This window comes from Lampetra fluviatilis, chromosome 3 (genome assembly GCF_964198595.1).
Source record: "Lampetra fluviatilis chromosome 3, kcLamFluv1.1, whole genome shotgun sequence".
Lineage (NCBI taxonomy): Eukaryota > Metazoa > Chordata > Hyperoartia > Petromyzontiformes > Petromyzontidae > Lampetra > Lampetra fluviatilis.
Window position 1 is genome coordinate 13927952 of NC_136277.1, and position 21623 is coordinate 13949574.

General features: G+C 47.5%; 2 protein-coding genes across 3 annotated transcripts in view; both read right to left on the reverse strand.

The window, feature by feature from the left end:
• Window positions 1–4992, reverse strand: part of LOC144953091 (uncharacterized) — a 72730-nt gene extending 67738 nt beyond the window's left edge. The window contains exons 1-2 of the mRNA XM_078883614.1: window positions 4978–4992; window positions 316–496 (exon numbers count right to left, since the gene is read on the reverse strand). The gene's annotated coding sequence lies outside the window, so the exon portion shown is untranslated. The remainder of the gene's footprint in view (window positions 1–315; window positions 497–4977) is intronic.
• Window positions 4993–12195: 7203 nt separating this feature from the next.
• Window positions 12196–21623, reverse strand: part of LOC144953095 (cAMP-dependent protein kinase catalytic subunit alpha-like) — a 98750-nt gene continuing 89322 nt past the window's right edge. For both annotated transcript variants that reach the window (XM_078883636.1, XM_078883628.1), the window contains exons 6-10: window positions 19996–20122; window positions 18773–18868; window positions 17814–17936; window positions 14170–14334; window positions 12196–13517 (exon numbers count right to left, since the gene is read on the reverse strand). In XM_078883636.1, coding sequence (XP_078739762.1) covers window positions 13392–13517; window positions 14170–14334; window positions 17814–17936; window positions 18773–18868; window positions 19996–20122 — 637 coding nt within the window. In that variant the 3' untranslated portion in view covers window positions 12196–13391. The remainder of the gene's footprint in view (window positions 13518–14169; window positions 14335–17813; window positions 17937–18772; window positions 18869–19995; window positions 20123–21623) is intronic.

Consider the following 21623-nt stretch of genomic DNA (forward strand, 5'->3'; position numbering starts at 1 on the left):
GAACGTGAACAACCAGTGGCATCGACATCTGCAGAACGTGAAGAACCAGTGGCATCTACATCTGCAGAACGTGAAGAACCAGTGGCATCTACATCTGCAGAACATGAAGAACCAGTGGCATCTAAGTCTACAAGAGATTATACAACCTTTAAAGCCATTCCCCGTGTTTAGCGTACATGCCGTACAACATGTTTGGAATCGACTTACGAACAAATCGACTTACGAACAGACCTCCGGAACTTATAACTCGTTCGTGAGTAGAGGCGTCCCTGTATATTTGTGAGAAATTCTTAGGATTCCGATAACGTTTCTTACCTAGAGACGGTGGTGCTATCTGTAAGACGCTTGGCGGGAAAGGTCGTCGATTTACCTCCAAGGCACCTCGCTCCAGGTAGCAGAGCTGTCGTAGCACAGGTGTCCGACGTTCAAGGATCTCACCCTCTTACAGTATCACCAAAGATCACTCTTCCCCCCCCCTCCACCCCCTCCGTTAAGCCTTAACAGACAGTTGGGGGGAAGTGCTGCGTTAGTGAGTAAGCAGCAGCACCGATGAATGGGGGGAATGGCACGTGGATGGGGTGGCTTTGCCAGCACCCACGCCCGGCCGCTTTGTCCCCCCACCCCCCAGTGGCGATGTTTATATGCACACCACATGAGGTTACAGCACAGGGTGGACCAGATGTCTTGTGCCCCCCCCCCCCCAATTAATTGAATCCAAACATTTTTTCCATTTTGCATATTCATTGACGTCTAAAGCAAACATTAACTTTTTGTTCAACAAAACATTCTTAAGTTTTAATGGGGGTGGCGTGGGGTAGGGGGGGTGGTCACAACACATCCGGAACACCCTGTGTAGTACAGCGCCGTCACCATTTGAGGCCGAGTCAACCTAGGGGGAGGCCACGGGCACCGGTTGATGACGGTGGCCTCGTTGGTGGGTAATCGAAACTCACCACAACCATCACCACCGCGACAAATGACAACTTACTAGCTATCTAACTAGATATCTAACTAGATATTTAACTAGATATCTAACTAGCTATCTAACAAGATATCTAACTAGATATCTAACTAGATATCTAACTAGATAACTATCTATCTAACTAGCTATCTAACTAGATAACTAGCTAGCGATCTATCTAACTAGATATCTAACTAGCGATCTATCTAACTAGACATCTAACTAGATATCTAAATAGCGATCTATCTAACTAGCGATCTATCTAACTAGATATCTAACTAGCGATCTATCTAACTAGCTATCTAACTAGATATCTAACTAGCGATCTATCTAACTAGATATCTAACTAACTAGATATCTAACTAGCGATCTATCTAACTAGCTATCTAACTAGATATCTAACTAGATATCTAACTAGCGATCTATCTAACTAGCGATCTATCTAACTAGATATCTAACTAGCGATCTATCTAACTAGCTATCTAACTATATTTCTAACTAGCGATCTATCTAACTAGCTATCTAACTAGATATCGAACTAGCGATATATCTAACTAGCTATCTAACTAGATATCTAACTAGTGATCTATCTAACTAGATCTCTAACTAACTATCTATCTAACTAGCTATCTAACTAGATATCTAACTAGCTTACTAGATATCTAACTAACTAGACATCTAACTAGATATCTAACTAGCGATCTATCTAACTAGATATCTAACTAGCGATATATCTAACTAGCTATCTAACTAGCTATCTAACTAGCTATCTAACTAGCTATCTAACTAGATATCTAACTAGCGATCTATCTAACTAGCTATCTAACTAGCTATCTAACTAGCTATCTAACTAGCGATCTATCTAACTAGATATCTAACTAGCTATCTAACTAGATATCTAACTAGCGATCTATCTAACTAGCTATCTAACTAGATATCTAACTAGCTATCTAACTAGCTATCTAACTAGCGATCTATCTAACTAGCTATCTAACTAGATATCTAACTAGCTATCTAACTAGCGATCTATCTAACTAGATATCTAACTAGCTATCTAACTAGCTATCTAACTAGCGATCTATCTAACTAGATATCTAACTAGCTATCTAACTAGCTATCTAACTAGCGATCTATCTAACTAGCTATCTAACTAGATATCTAACTAGCTATCTAACTAGCGATCTATCTAACTAGATATCTAACTAGCTATCTAACTAGATATCTAACTAGCGATCTATCTAACTAGATATCTAACTAGTGATCTATCTAACTAGATATCTAACTAACTATCTAACTAGCTATCTAACTAGATATCTAACTAGCTTACTAGATATCTAACTAACTAGACATCTAACTAGATATCTAACTAGCGATCTATCTAACTAGATATCTAACTAGCGATCGATCTAACTAGATATCTAACTAGCGATCTATCTAACTAGATATCTAACTAGCGATCTATCTAACTAGATATCTAACTAACTAGATATCTAACTAGATATCTAACTAACTAGATATCTAACTAGTGATCTATCTAACTAGATATCTAACTAGTGATCTATCTAACTAGATATCTAACTAGTGATCTATCTAACTAGCTATCTAACTAGTGATCTATCTAACTAGATATCTAACTAGATATCTAACTAACTAGCTATCTAACTAGTGATCTATCTAACTAGCTATCTAACTAGCGATCTATCTAACTAGATATCTAACTAACTAGATATCTAACTAGATATCTAACTAGATATCTAACTAGATATCTAACTAGTGATCTATCTAACTAGATATCTAACTAGTGATCTATCTAACTAGATATCTAACTAGTGATCTATCTAACTAGATATCTAACTAGCTAACTAAATATCTAACTAACTAGCTAACTAGATATCTAACTAGCGATCTATCTAACTAGATATCTAACTATCGATCTATCTAACTAGATATCTAACTAGCTAACTAGATATCTAACTAGCGATCTATCTAACTAGATATCTAACTAGATATCTAACTAGATATCTAACTAACTAGATATCTAATTAGTGATCTATCTAACTAGATATCTAACTAGCGATTTATCTAACTAGATATCTAACTAACTAGATATCTAACTAGATATCTAACTAACTAGATATCTAACTAGTGATCTATCTAACTAGATATCTAACTAGCTAACTAGATATCTAACTAGTGATCTATCTAACTAGATATCTAACTAGCTAACTAGATATCTAACTAACTAGCTAATTAGATATCTAACTAGATATCTAACTAGCTAACTAGATATTTAACTAGCGATCTATCTAACTAGATATCTAACTAACTAGATATCTAACTAGATATCTAACTAACTAGATATCTAACTAGTGATCTATCTAACTAGATATCTAACTAGCGATCTATCTAACTAGATATCTAACTAACTAGATATCTAACTAGATAACTAACTAACTAGATATCTAACTAGTGATCTATCTAACTAGCGATCTAACTAGATATCTAACTAGCTAACTAGATATCTAACTAGCTAACTAGATATCTAACTAGTGATCTATCTAACTAGATATCTAACTAGCTATCTAACTAGATATCTAACTAGCTAACTAGATATCTAACTAACTAGATATCTAACTAGCTAACTAACAAGCTCCCCACGAGGGCTTAAGCCCCAAGGTCTTTGACTGTTGACCGCTACGATTCGCCTGGGAACGGAACGAGCCACAGAGAGGAGAGACTGGTGCAGGAAACGCTGTCAACAACAACAACAATCAACAACAACAACCGACGGCCGTCCATGTTAAGATAGAGGTCGATTCAGAGAGACGGGTGTAGGAAAAGTTGACGTCAACAACAAACAACAACAATCAACAACAACAACAGACGGCTGTCCATGTTAAGCGAGAGGTCGATTCAGAGAGACGGGTGCAGGAAAAGTTGACGTCAACAACAACAATCAACAACAACAATCAACAACAACAGACGGCCGTCCATGTTAAGCGAGAGAGGTCGATTCAGAGAGACGGGTGCAGGAAACGTTGAGGTCAACAACAACAATAACAATCAACAACAACAGACGGCCGTCCATGTTAAGCGAGAGAGGTCGTGGCTGGAGGAGGGAGGGAGAGGAAGTGGAAACGGGGACGGAGGGAGGAAACGAAGGAACGCCACCACCACCACCATCATCACCATCAAACAAAAACCTGTTGTTGTTGTTATTTTTCTAAAACTAAAGTTAGCGGTAGAAAAGAGTCGCGCGTACCTCCTCGCCATGTTGACGGGGGTAGGGGATTGTCACACACACACACGGGGCTGGCGTGAAGACGCGGGGTGTGTGTGTGTTGGGTGGAGGTGTGTGTTTGTGTGGGTGATGGGTGTGCGTGTGTGTTGGGTGTGTGTGTTGTGTTGTGTGTGTAATGTGTGTGTGTGTTGGGTGTGTGTGTGTTGGGGGTGTGTGTGTTGAGTGTGTGTGTTGGGTGTGTCATGGGTGTGTGTGTGTTAGGTGTGTGTGTGTTGGGGGTGTGTGTGTGTGTGTGATGGGTGTGTGTGTGCATTGGGGGTGTGATGTGTGTGGCGGGTGTGTGTGTGTGTTGGGTGTGTGTGTTTTGTGTGTATTGGGTGGGGGTGTGTTGGGTGTGATGGGTGTGTGTTAGGTGTGATGGGTGTGTGTGTGTTGGGTGTGATGGATGTGTGTGTGTGTTGGGTGTGTGTGTTGGGCATGTGTGTGTGTTGTGTGTGTGTGTTGGGTGTGTGTTGGGGAGGGGGCAGAGGGGGCCCTTTGAGAAGCTCTCATCTCGCATGCCCTGGTCCGCTTCTTCTTACACCCGCTGGGGAGACACCGAGACAGAGAGAGAGAGACACGCAGAGATAGAGAGACACAGAGACACAAACAGAGACACACACAGAGACAGAGAGATATAGAGACAGAGACACACACACAGAGACACAGACATAGACAGAGAGACAGAGGAGATCAAAGAAGAAGCGCTGTTACAGCACAGTTACAATAAACCCACCGACTGTCACTTCCCCGCCACCCGATAACTCGGAAAAGAAATCCTTTGCCCCGGTTCTACTCTTGGCTGTTACCCCAACGCACCCCGCTAGGCGGAGAACACGAGGCACAAGACAAAGATCCCCCGTGTAGCCTTCACAGTCTGCTGGGGGCAAGTGCTGTTCAGCGAATCAGCAACCTGTGAAGGCTGGCGGGACTGTGGCACTTTTGGCTCGTTGAAGAAACTTCATTGCGGGCTCTTGAAATATCGAGAGGGTTTTGTGTTTGTTTTAGTTTACCGAATTGAGAAGGGGGGAAAATGTATCGTCTTGTTTTGGTTGCCTACCCCTTGATCGTAGGATTCCAGTTTACCATGGGAGTCTAGTTTACCACCGAAGTACAGTTTGCCATGGAAGTCCAGTTTATCATGGGAGTCAAGTTTACCATGGAAGTCCAGTTTACCACGGAAGTTAAGTTCACCATGGAAGTACAGTTTACAATGGAAGTCCAGTTCACCATGGGAGTCCAGTTTACCATGGAAGTACAGTTTACCATGGAAGTCCAGTTTACCATAGAAGTCCAGTTTACCATGGAAGTCCAGTTTATCAAGGGAGTCAAGTTCACCATGGGAGTTCAGTTTACCATGAGCAGGGGTCGGCCACCTGCATCTCCAGAGCTTCATGCTGGCTCTTTGGCTTCACCCTTGCAGCTCTTTGGCTGCCCGCAGTTAAAAAAAGAAAACGTTAAACCTAAATAACAATTTTACGTAAAGCTGATTTATTAAATATGGTGGAGAATGGGGTTACTATGGAATGAATGTCTTGGTGACATGTACAGTGCAATCAAACGGTATTGTTAAAGAATAATTAATGGGGGGGGAACCCTAACTTGACGTAGTTTATTCCATCACCTAGTTCGTTTGAGTCAGAATGTAATTGGCATCTTCTGTCTGCGCGCTCCTGTGTGTTGTGAACACGTAGCTCTGCGCGCGATGCGCCTCTCGAACTAATTTGGTCAAAGACAAAAACAAGAACAATGGCCCTGCTTCTTCTTTGAAAGGTTGTCGACCCCTGATCATGGGCAGCATCCACCACGGGCAGCGTCCACCACATGGCAGCGTCCACCACATGGCAGTGCCCACCACATGGCAGTGTCCACCACATGGCAGTGTCCACCACATGGCAGTGTCCACCATGGACATGAAGGCTGCTTAGCGCAAATGCTCTGTTTTCAAGACACTCTTCCTATTTAACCTCACATACCGTAGAAGTTCAACATCACAATCTAGATTTTAAGTTTTCGTGACTGCAGGGATCCATACTCTTTGGTTCTTTCGGTAAAGTCACGTCGGTATGAGATAAATTAAATCATGACGTTTCGGGCGCAACACAAGCGTCCGTCATCAGGTGGGACAACCACAGCAAGAAACAATTGTTGCTGAAGTGGGCAAAAGGGGCTGCTGTAACAAGAGGATATATAGGTAAGAGAGGGGGGAGGAGCCAGGGAGGATAGAGAGAGAGAGGGGGTGTGGGATAGGGAGAAAAGGGCGAGTACGGCAAAATGTCGGGTGGGGGGGGCTGAAGAAACTGTAGATGCGGATATTAAGGCAACACCATAAAGCAGTCAAGGTTTTACCTGGTTAATAACATCCTTCCAAAGATTGCTCAATTTGTATCCATCTTCTCGGTTGAAGTTATATCTATGTTTATATATCTGGATGGCTTCATGAACAAACCTTTGATAGTTGCCCGAAGGTTTTCAGAGTACCTTGGTCTCGGGAAAAAAACAATATCATGAGAGCCCACAGCGTTATAGCAATGGTCAGTCACGGCAGAGGTATTGATTCTCCCGTGTTTCAGATCTGACTTGTGCTCGCGAACACGGTCCGAGATATGTCGTTTCGTTTCCCCAATGTAACACGCACCACAGGTGCAACTTAGTTTGTAGACTCCAGGATATTGCATGTCAGAAATGATCAGGTCTCTTCTCAAACAAAACCATCACGTTACCATACATAGCAGGCGTTACCAAAAATATTGCCAAAATCTTAAACAAACACAAGATCCAGGTCCGATTCAGTACAGTACACAAAATCCGTGATCTAATCCCATCTGTGAAGGATGTCATTCCTGACTTGCAATACCCTGGAGTCTACAAACTAAGTTGCATCTGTGGTGATTGTTACATTGTGGAAACGAAACGTCATGTCTCTGACCGTATCTGCGAGCACAAGTCAGATCTGAAACACGGCAGAACTAATTCCTCCGCCGTTGCTGATCATTGCTATAACGCTGTGGGCTCTCATGATATTGTTTACTTCGAGACCAAGGTGCTCTGCAAGCCGTCTGGCTACCATCAAAGATTTGTTCATGAAGCCATCCAGATATATACACATAGACATAACTTCAACCGAGAGGATGGATACAAATTGAGTAATCATTGTGAAATGTTATTAACCAAGTAAAATGTAACCGTTCATAGTTGTTCTACCGAGTTAATTGCATCCTCAGCGTTCAGCAGTGCGGCTGTTTTGTTTTGAGCACTATCATCTGTTTTGGCCGCAATCGTTTTGTTGCTTTGCTCTCCCTGCCCACTTCCCCCCCCTCTGCCCAGTCCCACGTCCCAGCCCCTAGCGCACAGGCAACGCTCCCCCTCCCCTTATTCCCCCCCTCACCGCCCTCTCTGACTTATATAAACGCCTTAATTCCGGCATCTCTCCCGCTTCAGTAAAATTGTTCTTGCTGTGGTTGTCCACCTGATGATGATTGCTTGTGTTGCAATCGAAACGTCATGATTTTTTTTTACCTACGTGATTTTACCGAAAGAACCAAAGAGTCACGAAAACTTATAATCTAGAATGTATTTTAATGATTTTATAGACGAGAAAAAATATATAATCGATTTAAAACTAATTATTATATTCAAATTACCTAATTATGTTTGTTCACATCGTACAAAGGCCTGCATTGCATACGTACCCTCATAATATCATCGGTATACTTAAACTATTATGATTAAGCAAGTTAGATACCGTGAATGCGCAATTGTATTGTATTAAAACTATTCACTAGTGTCTGAATATCCTTTAAATAAACACGCAAAACTATCCCGTAGCTTGAAATATTATTGCACATTGTGATATGGCAAATACAATATACAAATGTGCGACGTAGTTTTCTCAATCCACTGCTGGATGAAGGGCTCCCGTGCCATGCATGTTGTGTTGTTTGACCATACTTCGAAAGCTGGGGAAAATTGTAATAGCAAGTTTGGCGCTGCGGTGGCGAGATGTTAACTACATCACCTGGTATACAGGAGGTCGTGGATTCAATCTAGACCCTGACGCCTGCTGTATATTTGAAGTTTGCGTGTCTCTCTCTCTCCGTGGTCTGCGTGGAATTTTCTCTGGGTCCTCCGGTTTTTCCCTCCACATTTAGAATCAACATCACGCGTTTTGGAGCATTTGGCTGCTATATATTTCCACGTAATGAAAAGCCACCTCGTTGAGCTATCATTTGTGATAGTCAGGCCGCTTCTGAAAAATAGCTCTATAGCTCAGTGGGACTTACCTGGTAAAATAAAACAAAGTTGAGTTTTATGGTTTATGCTATCCCAGTGCTTCCAATTACTAACCTTTACCAAGTCTGATTATTTTATTTAATAACAGTGCCAATGTGTGTTGTTTCTTTCGTGAGCATGCAATGTCTTGGGCAACTTGATTCATGAACCCCCCCCCCCTGCTCACCACCACCAGAGTCTGGACAAACCAGAATAAGCAGGGAGCAAAAGCCAACCGGGAAAACTGAGCGAGCGAGGCCGCTTTGATCCATTAACGCAAATCCAGAGGAGCCGATTAAAAAATTCACGGGGCCTTGTTCCTGTTATTCACCGTCTGTTAATGTACACCCTTCCTCTTCACGAGGGTAACACTGGTCAACAAAAAAAAAATTCTGGCCTGGACTTTTGCAGCTGTTTTAGACTAATTGCAGGGTGCTGATTCCAAATCTGATCTCAGATTTGCTCTATCACATCTCATTTTTATGCTATCGGCATACCCCATTTTCATTGATTTTACCCGAAATTAACTCTTTCACTTATGATTGCAAGTTGTTGCGAGTCAGTGACTGCTTTAGTGTTAAAATATGGTGCTGTATTTTTAGGATAGTGTGTTTGTAATATATTTTTATGTAGATATCCACATTTATTTAATATTTTTCTTCTGCAGTTTTTATTGAAAATGCAATATTTGATATCTCAAAAACTTGATGTGATAGACAAAAACTGATGCCAGATTTGGAATCAGCACCCCAAAATTACCTTAAGACCGTTGGAATACCTTATGCCAGAAAAAGTGTGTTGACCAGTGTTATTGGTTCCATGGAACCGGTCGTTAAGTGAGTTGGTCGTTAAGCGAGTACCTGTATAGATGTTTCCACTTCAAATGCGCACACTTCACTACTATACACTATATACTACACTACACATTGGGCTCTATGGAGGCCCGTCGTTAAGCGATTGGTCATGAACAGCGGTGGTCGTTAAGAGGGGTTCTACTCTACAATACTATACACTACACTATACACTACACTACAACACACATCATAGAGCACTGATAAGGGGTATGTTGGATAAGGGGTTGACAGGTATGGTCACGACTTTATGTACGTATGTATGTTGAAATTAAAGTACATATGTATGTTGAACTTCGTGTATCTATGCTGAAATTCATATACGTATGTGTAACTTTATGTATATTGAGCTTCATGTATCTATGTTCAAATGCATGTACGTATGTTGAACTTCAAGTACGTATGTATGTTGAACGTCATGTATGTTAAACTTCATGTATTTATGTAGTACTTCATGTATGTATGTTGAACTTCAGAACAAGACTCTTTAACGGTCCACTCTCCCATCACTCTTTACCCCGAGATAAGTTTACAAAAAGAGAGCCAAAAGCACATCGGTAAGTTCAGAGGGGTAATTTATAGTCGCATTTGGTATTATTTTTTTGTCATATCACTGCACCGTTAAAATCGGTTAAAACACTCTCCCGCCCAACGATTCCAACGCCGATGCATCTTCCTCTCGCGATTCTTCCCTGCCGCGTAACTTGCGGATCCGGCTTAAGTTCTCTCCCGGGAAGAAGTCTCTTCTCCAGCAAAAGGGCCCTTCCCCGCCCCCCTGATCGTGGGGCAGAGTTTTGTGTTTTTCTTTTTCGTCTTCTTCTCCTTCCGGCAGTATTCTTCTCGCTTCTGGCAGGAGCTTGGCCGTATGACGTGATAACATAAAAAAAAACAAATTAATAAGTAAAACAAATTGAAAGTATTCTACGAAAAAAAAATTAACTGTACAAAACTAATTCAAACAGAACAACGGGTTAAGTTTGTTGATTAACATTTTTAATCAATCAACCGCAACAGGGCACTTCGTGGTTCAGCGCATCCCAGGACTGGTTTTGTTTGAAAAACAAAACCCTGTGGCTGGTTTTTGACTTCACCGATTCTCATCGTCAGCAGCAGCAGAATGCTGCGGCCAGGTTTGACCAACGCCAAAGAGTGGTCTCATTTAATTTAAACCTGCTGCAGGCTTTGCCCTTGCTTAAAACTTGGGATGCGCCAAACCGGAATTCCCAAAAATTGGTCGACGATCGAACGGTGTCAACTTCGTTTAGGCAGTAAAACAAAACGCCGTCGGCCTCTCTCTTTTCACGGATCTTGCCGTTGCCCGTGATGATCCGGGGCACCACCGCCGCCTCCGCCGTAATGCTCGTGTACAAAACTAAGCCATCTTGCGCCTCTGCCAACAAAGGCTCAGACACCCAAATACCCCATTTTCTCACTGGCACATCCGAGCCGAGAGCCAGGACCGGGCCATTATGGTACGGGGGGTGGGGGGGTGGGAGTGGGGGGACACGGCTTTCCACTGCCTATATTTGCCGTGCCGAGCCGGAACCACCAAACCCGCGACGTGCTGGTCCTCGCAAAGAAGAACATCCGAGTCTGGATCTGAGTCCAAGAGAGGACTAGCAGCAGCAGCAGCAGCGGCGGGGGGCGGCGAATAACGCAGGCGGTTTGTTGCGTGCGACATCGGTCGGCTGCGTCACCGTTGCGCATCTCGACTCGTCCGTCGCGTGCGACGTGACGGACACGCGGTTCGCTCGCCGCGCCGCCATCGCGCGTCTCGACTCGTCCATCGCAAAGCACCGGCTCGGCTGACGCAGTGGAAAAACCAGGCAGCCGCCTTTAGCCGCGCCGCCGGGCTCGCTCAACATTGGCAATGGAGCAGCTCGGTTGTTCAGTGGGAAGGGAAAAAAAGAAAGCGTCAGATACGGCGGGGGGCTAGATGGGAATGGTGCGAGAGGGGTGCGGGTGGGAGGGAGGTGGGGGGAGGGCGGGGTGGTGGGGAGGGCAGGAAAAATCAACGCCTCCACCACGCAGTCGAATGATCCACGTGGCTACCCTCAAGGACTTCAGTGAGCACACGAGACGAGCCTCAACAACATCTGCACTTTTACCCTTGAAAATTACATTTTGCCCCCCTCCCCCCACCCCGCAAAATAAGTGGCCCATCAGATACTTGAGTGGCCGAGCTGCCAAAAAAGCGTTCCCCATCAAGCGGGGAGGGAAATCCGCGCCTTCCGATGTTGGCAGAACCGTTAAAAACAGGAACTCCAGACACCTTCATTTTTTTTTGCAAGTGGCGTGCGGTCCGCATCCCATGTCGGGCGATTAAAGCGCGGAGCGTGAATGTGTTCGATCCTAGGAATCCTATGTAGCGCAGAAACACTGTTGTCTCGTGGAGATTACTTGTCGTTTAACATTTTTGCCAGGAGCACCTCAGAGAAATGGCTGTGCACGTCAACCCTTTCCCGTTCCGATGACGTACGTCGTCACTGTGTTTTCTTCCGAACGTAACCGGAAGAAAAACTAATAAAAGTAACTTTATCGGTACCGAGGCTCCCACAAGGCCACGCGGGAGGAGGCGTGTGGCTATGGTATAATGCGACGGTTGTGACGCTACGGTTCACTGCGGTGACTCGTGTCTTTAAAAACGGCGCTGCTGCGCTTCTCGAAATAAAATTCATGCCGAACCGCTTGCGCTTTCCCGAGATTCAGCGGTGAACGGGACGCCCGCACCCTGCAACTTGCAGACGTCTCGGAACAGGAAAGGGCTAATAACCTGTGCTCCCCCCTCCACCCCCACCCGCCGCCCCCCCCCACCCCACCCGAACCCACCCTTCTCAAAAACCTTGCCGAGCGAGCATCAGGAACTTTTCACCGTCTCGGCTTTTTATCGACTTCGACATCCCGCGCAGACTCTGCTCTTTGTTAACGACGACGGCGACGATTACATCAACGACGTGGACGTCATCGACAACGACGTCATCGACAATGACGTCATCGTCAACGACGTCATCGACAACGCTCCCCATGCGATGCCGCGGTACGTGGGCCCCAATTCGGCAAGGGGAGTCACCGCGCATCCCCTGTGATGCGACGAATGCTCTGGTCGTTCCCAGCGATGCTCGCGACGTCGAACAGCGCGGCCCATCGGCGACGGCCTCTCGGGAAAAAATAAAATAAAAACGACATTCGGGCAGTGAAGGTCTAACGGTTCGGTGTCGAACCGACGGACGACCTCGCAAAGGGAAATAAACGACAACAAAAATTGACAACTGTCACATGTTTGTAAAATGATGCTCTTCTCTCTCGACTAAACTGCCGACGACGCGCCGGGCCGAGTTGACGAGCGCGCGCTTTTAAGGGTCAGGAGGTCACAGGCTGAAGGTCGAAGGTCAGATGCTCGCTTTCCTACCGAACGCAGGAAGGAGGTGGGGGGGGGCTATGCTAACCCTGTGCTTGCAAACAGGATTACAGTCTTTGCAAATGTACTGCGTTTATTTCGCGCGCGCGCGCACGCGCAGTCACCGTTAACGTTCGTCTCCTCCCGCGCGCAAAGTGTTTCCAATAAAAAAAATGCTTCACTTGGCTGACTACAAAGAAGTGATGCTGTGTCCAAGGGGCAGACGACGGACGGGCGGGCGGGCGGTCGGGCGGGGGTAGGGAAAACACACACGCGCGCGCGCGCACACTAAGAATCCAGCCGCTCGCACTCAATGCTCCTTGCACCGCTACCGGGGTGGGTCTGGGGGGCGCCCGCTCCGCCACGCCACGGCGGCGAGCGACATGGGCAACATCTCGCGGCGCCCAATTACGGCCCGGCATGGCTTAGGGTGGGGCTCGGCACGGCCCTGCGGTTTCCGGCACGGCCCGAGCAAGTTCTGGTGCGGCGCGTCCGCCTCCCCCGGCGCAGTCCGGAGGGGGCCGCCGGCGTTGGATGGCGTCTCGGACGAGGCCCGGAGTTTCCCGGCTCGGCCTCCGGCCCACCCCCGCTTCCTCCATCAACACCACCGCCCCCCCACCGCCCCTCCCGTTAGAAGTCGGCAAACTCTTTGGCGCACTTCTCGGTGGAGGAGATGCGGATCTCCTCCTCCTCGTAGTCGTCGAAGTTGCTGGCGTCGCCGGGGCCTTTGCACTTGGGGATGAAGGGAGCCTCCACCTGGTCGCAAAGAAGGTCCGCACACAACACCGCAGAGGGGGGGGGGGGGGGTCACTCCTTGGGTTGCGCGGTGGGGGCTCGCCGTCGTGGAATTTATCACGGTACAACGGCGAGGCGACGTCAATCGAAAAGCGAGCGGCGGTCACGGTGGACATTTGCCCAAGTTTCGAAAATTAACCTCTAAATTACTCAAGTGGGATTACACGTAGCTAAAATAATGCCCACCCCTCCCCCCGCCACCCAATACTATGGTACCCCGGGGTACCGCCATAAGGTTCAAAAGGCTTATTAATTTATCGCAGTCAAATACTCTCGAAACGCGTGATGTTGATTCTAAAAGTGGAGGGAAAAACCGGAGGACCCGGAGCAAAATCCACGCTACGACGGGGAGAGCGAAAACACTTAAGCTCCAAATATACAGCGGGCGTACCAATATCAGGATCGAACCCACGACCTCCTGCATACCAGGCCAGGTAGTTAACATCTCCTAGCCACCGCGGCACCCACATTGTTATCATTCAGAGAGGCCAATTGTCGCAACTCGGTTGTATCGGTTGCGTGAGTGGCTCCGAGCCTGGGCCTTAGCCTGGTGTTGGCCGACCGAGTGGCCAGCGAGACGGGGGTACGGGGACGACAACGACGAAAACGACACCTTGCGCTGGTATATGGCGATCCAGTCGGTGGTGGAGAACCACTTGTGCCCCTTGATGTCGTTGACGCCGTTCTTGAGGTTTCCGAAGCGCTTGGTGAGGTCCACCTGGAGCAGGTTCCTCAGCACGTCCTTCAGGTCTGAGCTGAAGTGTGAGGGGAATCTCACCTGCGAGCGGGGAGGGGGGGGGGGCACAAAGATAAAGACAAAGATCCCCTGTGTAGCCTTAACAGACAGCGAGTGGCAGCACCTACGAAGGCTGGCACGGCGCACGAGAGGGTGGATGTCCAGCACCACGCAGGCCGCCTGTGGCTCCCCAGTGGCGATGTTTACACATCGCTCCAGGTACTCATTTGAGGCTGAGTCGACCTAGGGGAGGTCCAGGACCAGTTCACAAAATCGTCACTGGCGTTGAAGCCCGTGAGCGGAAATCGAACTCGGGTCGCCGGGTTCGTCGCGTAGCGCGCTAACTGCTACCTACACTATCATCATGGGATCTCCTTTGCCAGTACCAAAATATGATAATAGGGATTTATCCCCCTTTTTTCTGGCAACAAAACAGGTGTTAAGATGTTAACAACACTATCGCTCCCCACTCTCACAGTCACCCACACACCACGCCGGTAATTCACAAGCAGCGCAAGCCAATCGCTTTTTTCTCTGGGTCATCCGGTTTTTCCCTCCACATTTAGAAACATGCATTGAGATTATGTTGCTGCTATAAATGTCCAACTTTGTTGAGTTATTATTTGTGGCCAGGTCGCTTCTAAAAAATACGTTAATAACCTCAGTGGGCTTTGCCTGGTAGGATGGGGATGGTTTAGTTTTATTTGGTTATGTTTGGGTGATTTAATTCACTTTCTTGTACGACTGTCGTGTTTTTGGACCGTTTATTGTTGTAACTTACCCCGCCCCTACTGTGAAAAAGAGCTTTGCAGCTCATCGGATTCCTCGAGTGTAAATAAATATTGTGATTCTGATTCAGCTTTTTCCCTTCGGAGGCGTGGCGGCGCAAGGCAACCCAGTGCTCTGAGAGTCGTAGATCAAAGGGGGGTCATTGTGTGGATAAGGCTGCCACCTGCTGGGGGCTTAGAGGTTGCTTGGCGTGTGGGGGGGGGGGCTGCAAGAGGTTAGCGCGCCGCTCTACAAACCCGGCGACCCGAGTTCGATTCCCGCTCAAGTCCAATAACAGTGGCGAATATTTGAACCAGTCTTGGGCCTCATCTTAGGTCCACTCAGCCTCAAATGTGAGTACCTGGTGCATCTTCTTGGTTCTTTCGGTAAAGTCACGTAGAAGGGAAGTAATAAAATAATAAAAATAAAACATAATAAAACAATTCTCACGACGTTTCGGCCACAACGCAAGCAGCCATCCTCAGGCGAAGAATGAAACACCCCAAGCTTGGAGCGTATATTTAAGCTGGGTTAGAGGGGGGGGAGGTGGGAAGAAGAGCGCCTAAACAAAATAATTTGCATATCAAGAGGAATTCAGCATATGGAAAATGCGTAGGAGGTGGGCGGGGGGGGTTCCAAATCAATACTATGCCCGTGCATTATGCAGGATTAGCAGCATCAAAGGGGGGGGGGGAAGGGGGGGAGCATTAACAAAGGAAAGGAATGTTAATAGTATGTAGCTGTAGTTACTAAACAACCACGTAAAAAACTACAGTATAAACTGCATGACAAACTAAAGTATAAACTACATAGCATCATCAGTAAACTTACTATACTCTACAATAAGCTGAGTTACTAACAGTAAGTAATACATGAAAAATTCTACGTTGTAAAAAATTATATAATATGCTTCCATCTAAACTTTATTCTCTTACATCACACGCGTCTATACCGTACTATATACTTCCATAGGCAAAACCAACATTAAATTACATACTGTATTGCTATAAACCACCCTATACCTTATACATTTTTAATATAACACTATGTATTATTCTACCCACCCTAATGTGTATCAAAATGGTTTATTACGTCCTTCCAGTGATTGCTAAGCCAGAATCCATCTTCTCGGTTAAAATTGTCTCTGTGTTTGTAAATGTGGATCGCCTCATGTACGAATCTCTCATGATAGCCAGATGGCTTGCAGAGAACCTCTGTCTTGGAGAAGTCAATGTCATGTGAGCCCACTGAGTTGTAACAGTGATCTGCCACGGCTGAGGTGTTTGTCCTACAGTGTTTCAGGTCAGCTTTATGTTCACGGATGCGGTCCGAGACATGTCGTTTGGTTTCCCCAATGTAACTGCTACCACAGAGGCAACTTAGTTTGTAGACACCAGGGTACTGTATGTCTGGAACCACATCTTTTACAGACGGTACCAGATCACGGATTTTATGTACTGTGTTGAATCGGACCTGGATCTTGTGTTTAATCAGGATTTTGGAGATCTTTTTTGTGACCCCAGCAATGTAGGGTAAGGTGATGGTCTTGAAAGGCTCCTCAACAGGATCCTTCTTGGTGGTTGGAGTGATGGCTTTGCGGATTGTGTAGTCGGAGTAACCATTAGCCTTAAGAGCTTGGCGTACGTGTTTGAGTTCACTGGAAATGTGTTCATGGTCGGAGATGCATTGGGCTCTATGATATAGAGTCTTGATGAGGGAATTCTTCTGGGATGGATGGTGGTGGGAATCCGGTTTTAGATAAGCATCCGTGTGGGTGGCTTTCCTGTAGACAGAGTGGCTCATTGAACCATCAGGTCTCCTTTTGATTAGGACATCCAAAAAGGGTAGCTTGCCATCATTTTCGACTTCCATGGTGAATCTGATGGCTGGGTGTATGGAATTGATATGGTCGAGAAATTGGTCTAGAGCAGGCCGGCCATGTGGCCAGATTACTACCTGGTGCAGTTTGTAAAAATCGCCAAGGGGGAGAAGAAGGCGGCCGGGCATGGTGCTGGCCACCCACCCTCCTTTTGTGTGCCGTGCCGGCCTACATAGCAGCTACTCGCTCACAGCACTTGCCCAACAAAGTCTGTTGAGGCTATACTTGGGGGATCTTTGTCTTTGTAGCAGGCAGTACACAGCAAGTGAGAGCAGTCGATCTAGCCTTCCGACGGATTATTTTATTCGGAGGTGCCACCCTGTAAGAGCGGGATTTCACCGTGCACTTAGTTTCCATCAAACACAGAGACAAGACAAAGATCCCCCCCATTCAGCCTTGACAGACTTTTGAGGCAAGTCCTCTTAAGCGAGTAGCACCAATGAAGGCCGGCACGGTTAATGAGGGGGTGGGTGGCCAGCACCACGCCCGGCCGCCTTTGTCTCTACACAGCAGCAACACAGCCTCACTGCAACACAGCAGCAATACAGCCTGACTGCAACACAGCGGCAACACAGCATCACTGCAACACAGCAGCAACACAGCCTCACTGCAACACAGCGGCAACACAGCATCACTGCAACACAGCAGCAACACTGCCCCAATGCAACACAGCAGCAACACTGCCCCAATGCAACACAGCAGCAACACAGCCTCACTGACAAATAGCAGCAATACCGCCGCCGCCGTCGTAGCCGGCACCACTACCACCATCATCCTCACTGCAACACAGCAGCAACACAGCCTCACTGACACACAGCAACTCGAATGTGCAGGTACCCCCCCCCATCCTCGCCTCGCGTGCGCCCGAACGAACCTTCCCGGAGACGATTTTCTCGTAGATCTGAATGGGCTGGTCGGCGAAGAAGGGGGGGTACCCCGCCGCCATCTCGTACACCAGCACGCCCAGCGCCCACCAGTCCACGGCTTTGTTGTAGCCCTGTCGTGCGCGTAGCCAAAAAAAACACCACACCGAAGAGACAAAAACACGACGATCCCCTGTGCAGCGTTGACAAACTGTCGAAGGCAGGCGCGGCACACGAGAGGGGGCGGGGCTTGGCCAGCACCACGCCTGGCCGCCTTTGTTTTCCCAGTGGCGATGTTTACCACACACCGCACTAAGTAATCATGTGAGGCTGAGTTTATTGAAACAAAGAGACACCAACCCACCCACACCCCCCCGCCCACAACAAACCACACGTTGACTTTTGAACCCTCTCACGTTCACGTACGTCATCGGAACGGAACCGGGAAGAAAAGGAAAAAACTTCATCGGTACCGAGTGCTCCCACAAGGCCATGCGGCGGGAGGGGCATGTGGCACAGTTTGGCGCCGGCTATTGTCGAGCGCGGTCGTGTCGCTACGCTTCTCTTCTTAAACGCGACGACGCTACTTCTACGGCCGCCTGCCCTCTCAATAGAATTCACGCCGAGCCGCTGGCGCCGTTCCCTAGATTCAGCGGTGAACGGGGACACCCACTCACAGCCTCGGCAGGGTAAATGCTGTAAGCGGAAGCACCGGTTACGGTTGACTGTGGGCGGCGGTGTGGCCGGCACCATGCCCGGCAAACCTTTTGTCTCGCCGGTGCCGGTTGGCCACGTACGGTGCGAAAGAAGTTCAACACACAAAGGTACGGCAAGTCCTCCTGAAACACCACGCGTTAAGCGGAGGACTTACCGTGTACTATTGACGGTATTCATAATGTGTGTGGACGGTGAGGATGGGGGAAAGGGTGGGGGGGGGTTGGTGGGGCGCCGTGGCGATCACAACACCTACTTTACTGAGGATGATCTCCGGCGCCAGGTACTCCGGGGTCCCGCACAGGGTCCAGGTCCTCCCCTTGACGCGCTTGGCAAAGCCGAAGTCGGTGACCTGCGCGGACAATAACGGCGACGGGAGAGACGAAACTCATCAATGTGTGTCGCTAACCCGCCACCACCTGACACAGCCAAATTGGTAAGGTTTAAATTTCGATTTAAAGCTTTCGTGACTGCAGGGATTCATCTTCTTGGTTCTTTCGGTAAAGTCACGTAGAAGGGAAATAATAAAATAATAAAAATAAAACATAATATAATACAATTATCAGGATATTTCGGCCACAACGCAAGCGTCGTGAGAATTGTATTTTATAATGTTTTATTTTTATTATTTTATTATTTCCCTTCTACATGACTTTACCGAAAGAACCAAGAAGGTTGGTAAGGTTTGTCACGTAAATAAAACGTGCCAATTGGCTGCTACTTAAGCCCACGATTCTGGAAAAATCACCCGATGATGCCGGATGTTAATAACCAGCATAACGTCACGGTACTGAGTGCCGAACTAGTAACTAATTGGTATGTTTTGTTTACTTAACAATCCTTACTTAATTGACTATGTCGGGTGGTGGTAGCGGGTTTAACGACACATTGATACTTATGCGATCTAACCCAAAAAAAAAAACCTTAATTATGAATAATATTGGTCACAGAAGCCTACTTACGTCTCATAAATAGATGTGAGAGACGGTTCAACGCTCAGCTCTGGCGCGTGGCGGGGGGGCGGCCACCCCCCCCCACCCCCCCAACCTTGGCACGCGATGAGAGCGCTTGTTTAAAACCAGGGTTGCCCTCTTCGACTGGTATTATTTTCCGGGGGGGGGCATATAACATACAATACAACTTATGTACGCGCTGGCAAGCGGGCCACGTGGCGTAGCGTGCTGCGTGCGCAGACGTCACGGCACCTAAGCTCTTGCCTCCAGTGGCATCGCAGCGTCTAAGCTCTCGTCTCCAGCTCCATCATCTCAATCGCGACGGGAAAGAAAGTCCAGGGACTGCTTATTGCTTTTAATTATTACTCCTGCTACTTGTTTTTTCCAACACCTGCACTCACCTTTCTCGATAATTCTGTTTAACTGGGTGAGAACCCAAGAGACCGGGATGAGCACTCATTTGCAAGAGTGTGAGGAATTGGCGTGTTGCGTGCGTGTGTGTTACTGCGGAGAGACAAAAACGGACCTGGATGTACCCCTGCTGGTCGATGAGAAGGTTCTCTGGCTTGAGGTCTCGGTAGATGAGGTCGAGTGAGTGCAGGTACTCGAAGGCCAGCACGATCTGAGCCGCGTAGAACCGCGAGTGGGGCTCGCTGCACACGCCCAGGCAGAGAGACAAGGTCAGAGCGAACACCGGTGAAGGCCGGCAACTGCGGCACACGAGCGGTGTGAGTGGCCAGCACCACGCCGAGGCAAACTTTGCCTCCCCAGCGCTGATGTTAACACACTGCACCGGCAGAGGTCGCAACCGGGTACCCGATACCCGTACCCTACCCGATACCCGGCTACCCGTACCCGGCCGGGTACGGGTACGGGTACCCGTTTGCGACCCTGGTGCGGCCGGGTACGGGAAGGCCGTGAGTCACTGGTGAGTAACCGTTTGTCACTCGTTTCCCAACGTCTTGTCTCTTCTCACAATTCAAGTTCCAAGAATCAACCCACCCGCGCCTGCAACATGGCTTCATCCCAGAGGTCGCAATCGGGTACCCGTACCCGTACCCTACCCGATACCCGGCCGGGTACGAGTAGCCGAGTATCGGGTAGGGTACGGGTACCCGTTTGCGACCCTGGTGTGGCCAGGTACGGGTATAGGTAAGGAATCAAAACCCGTTTGCGACCTCTGTGCACCGGGTACGCATGTAAGCGTGAGTCGACCTAGGGCAGGGGTCGGCAACCTGCGGCTCCGGAGCCGCATGCGGCTCTTTTGAACCTTGACCGCGGCTCCGGGGCGGATGCTAGCGAGGGGAGGAGGCGCACTGTGACACCTGCTCTGGCGTTGCCGCTGCTGACAGGTCGCCGCTCAGCTCCACACTGCCCGCCCGGTGACAGGCAATAACGTTGCCGTTGCTTTGTCACATGTTTGGAAGAAGTAAAAACCTTCCTGGGCAGCAAAGAGCTCACCTTTGCTGAGCTGGAACAGCCAGAGTGGCTGGAAAAATTACATTTTATGGTAGACATGACAGCACATCTAAACACGCTAAATACAACCCTTCAGGGGAAAGGAGGCACAGCCCTGCACATGCTGGAGGAGGTTTTGGCATTCGAGCGCAAGTTGACAGTGTTTGTCAAAGATTTACAGAGAGGTACACTGTCTCACTTTCCCTCTTTGAGAGAGTTCAAACAAAGTCATGATACGATAAATTTGGAATATTTCAAGTCTGCAATCACCACAATGCAAAGTTCGTTTGGGAAACGATTCTGTGAGTTCAGAGAGGAAAAAACGACATTATCCTTCCCTGTCACTCCCCTGGCGATCGATCCATCCCTATTGAATATGACTGCATTTGCAGGTGTAAGTCAACCTGATCTTGAGATGGAACTGGCCGATATAGCCGACAAAGATATATGGGTGTCCAAGTTCAAATGCTTGACCGCTACTCTTGAGGATGTTGCCCGTCAGAAGGCCATTCTGGCTCAGAATCATAAATGGAGTGATATTGAAAACCTTCCCAAACAGGACAAACTTGTATTCGAAACATGGAATGCCATCCCCAACACTTATATAAACATGAAAAAGTATGCATTTGGAGTCCTGTCGATCTTCGGCTCCACATATGTATGTGAGCAGGTCTTCTCCAACATGAACTATATTAA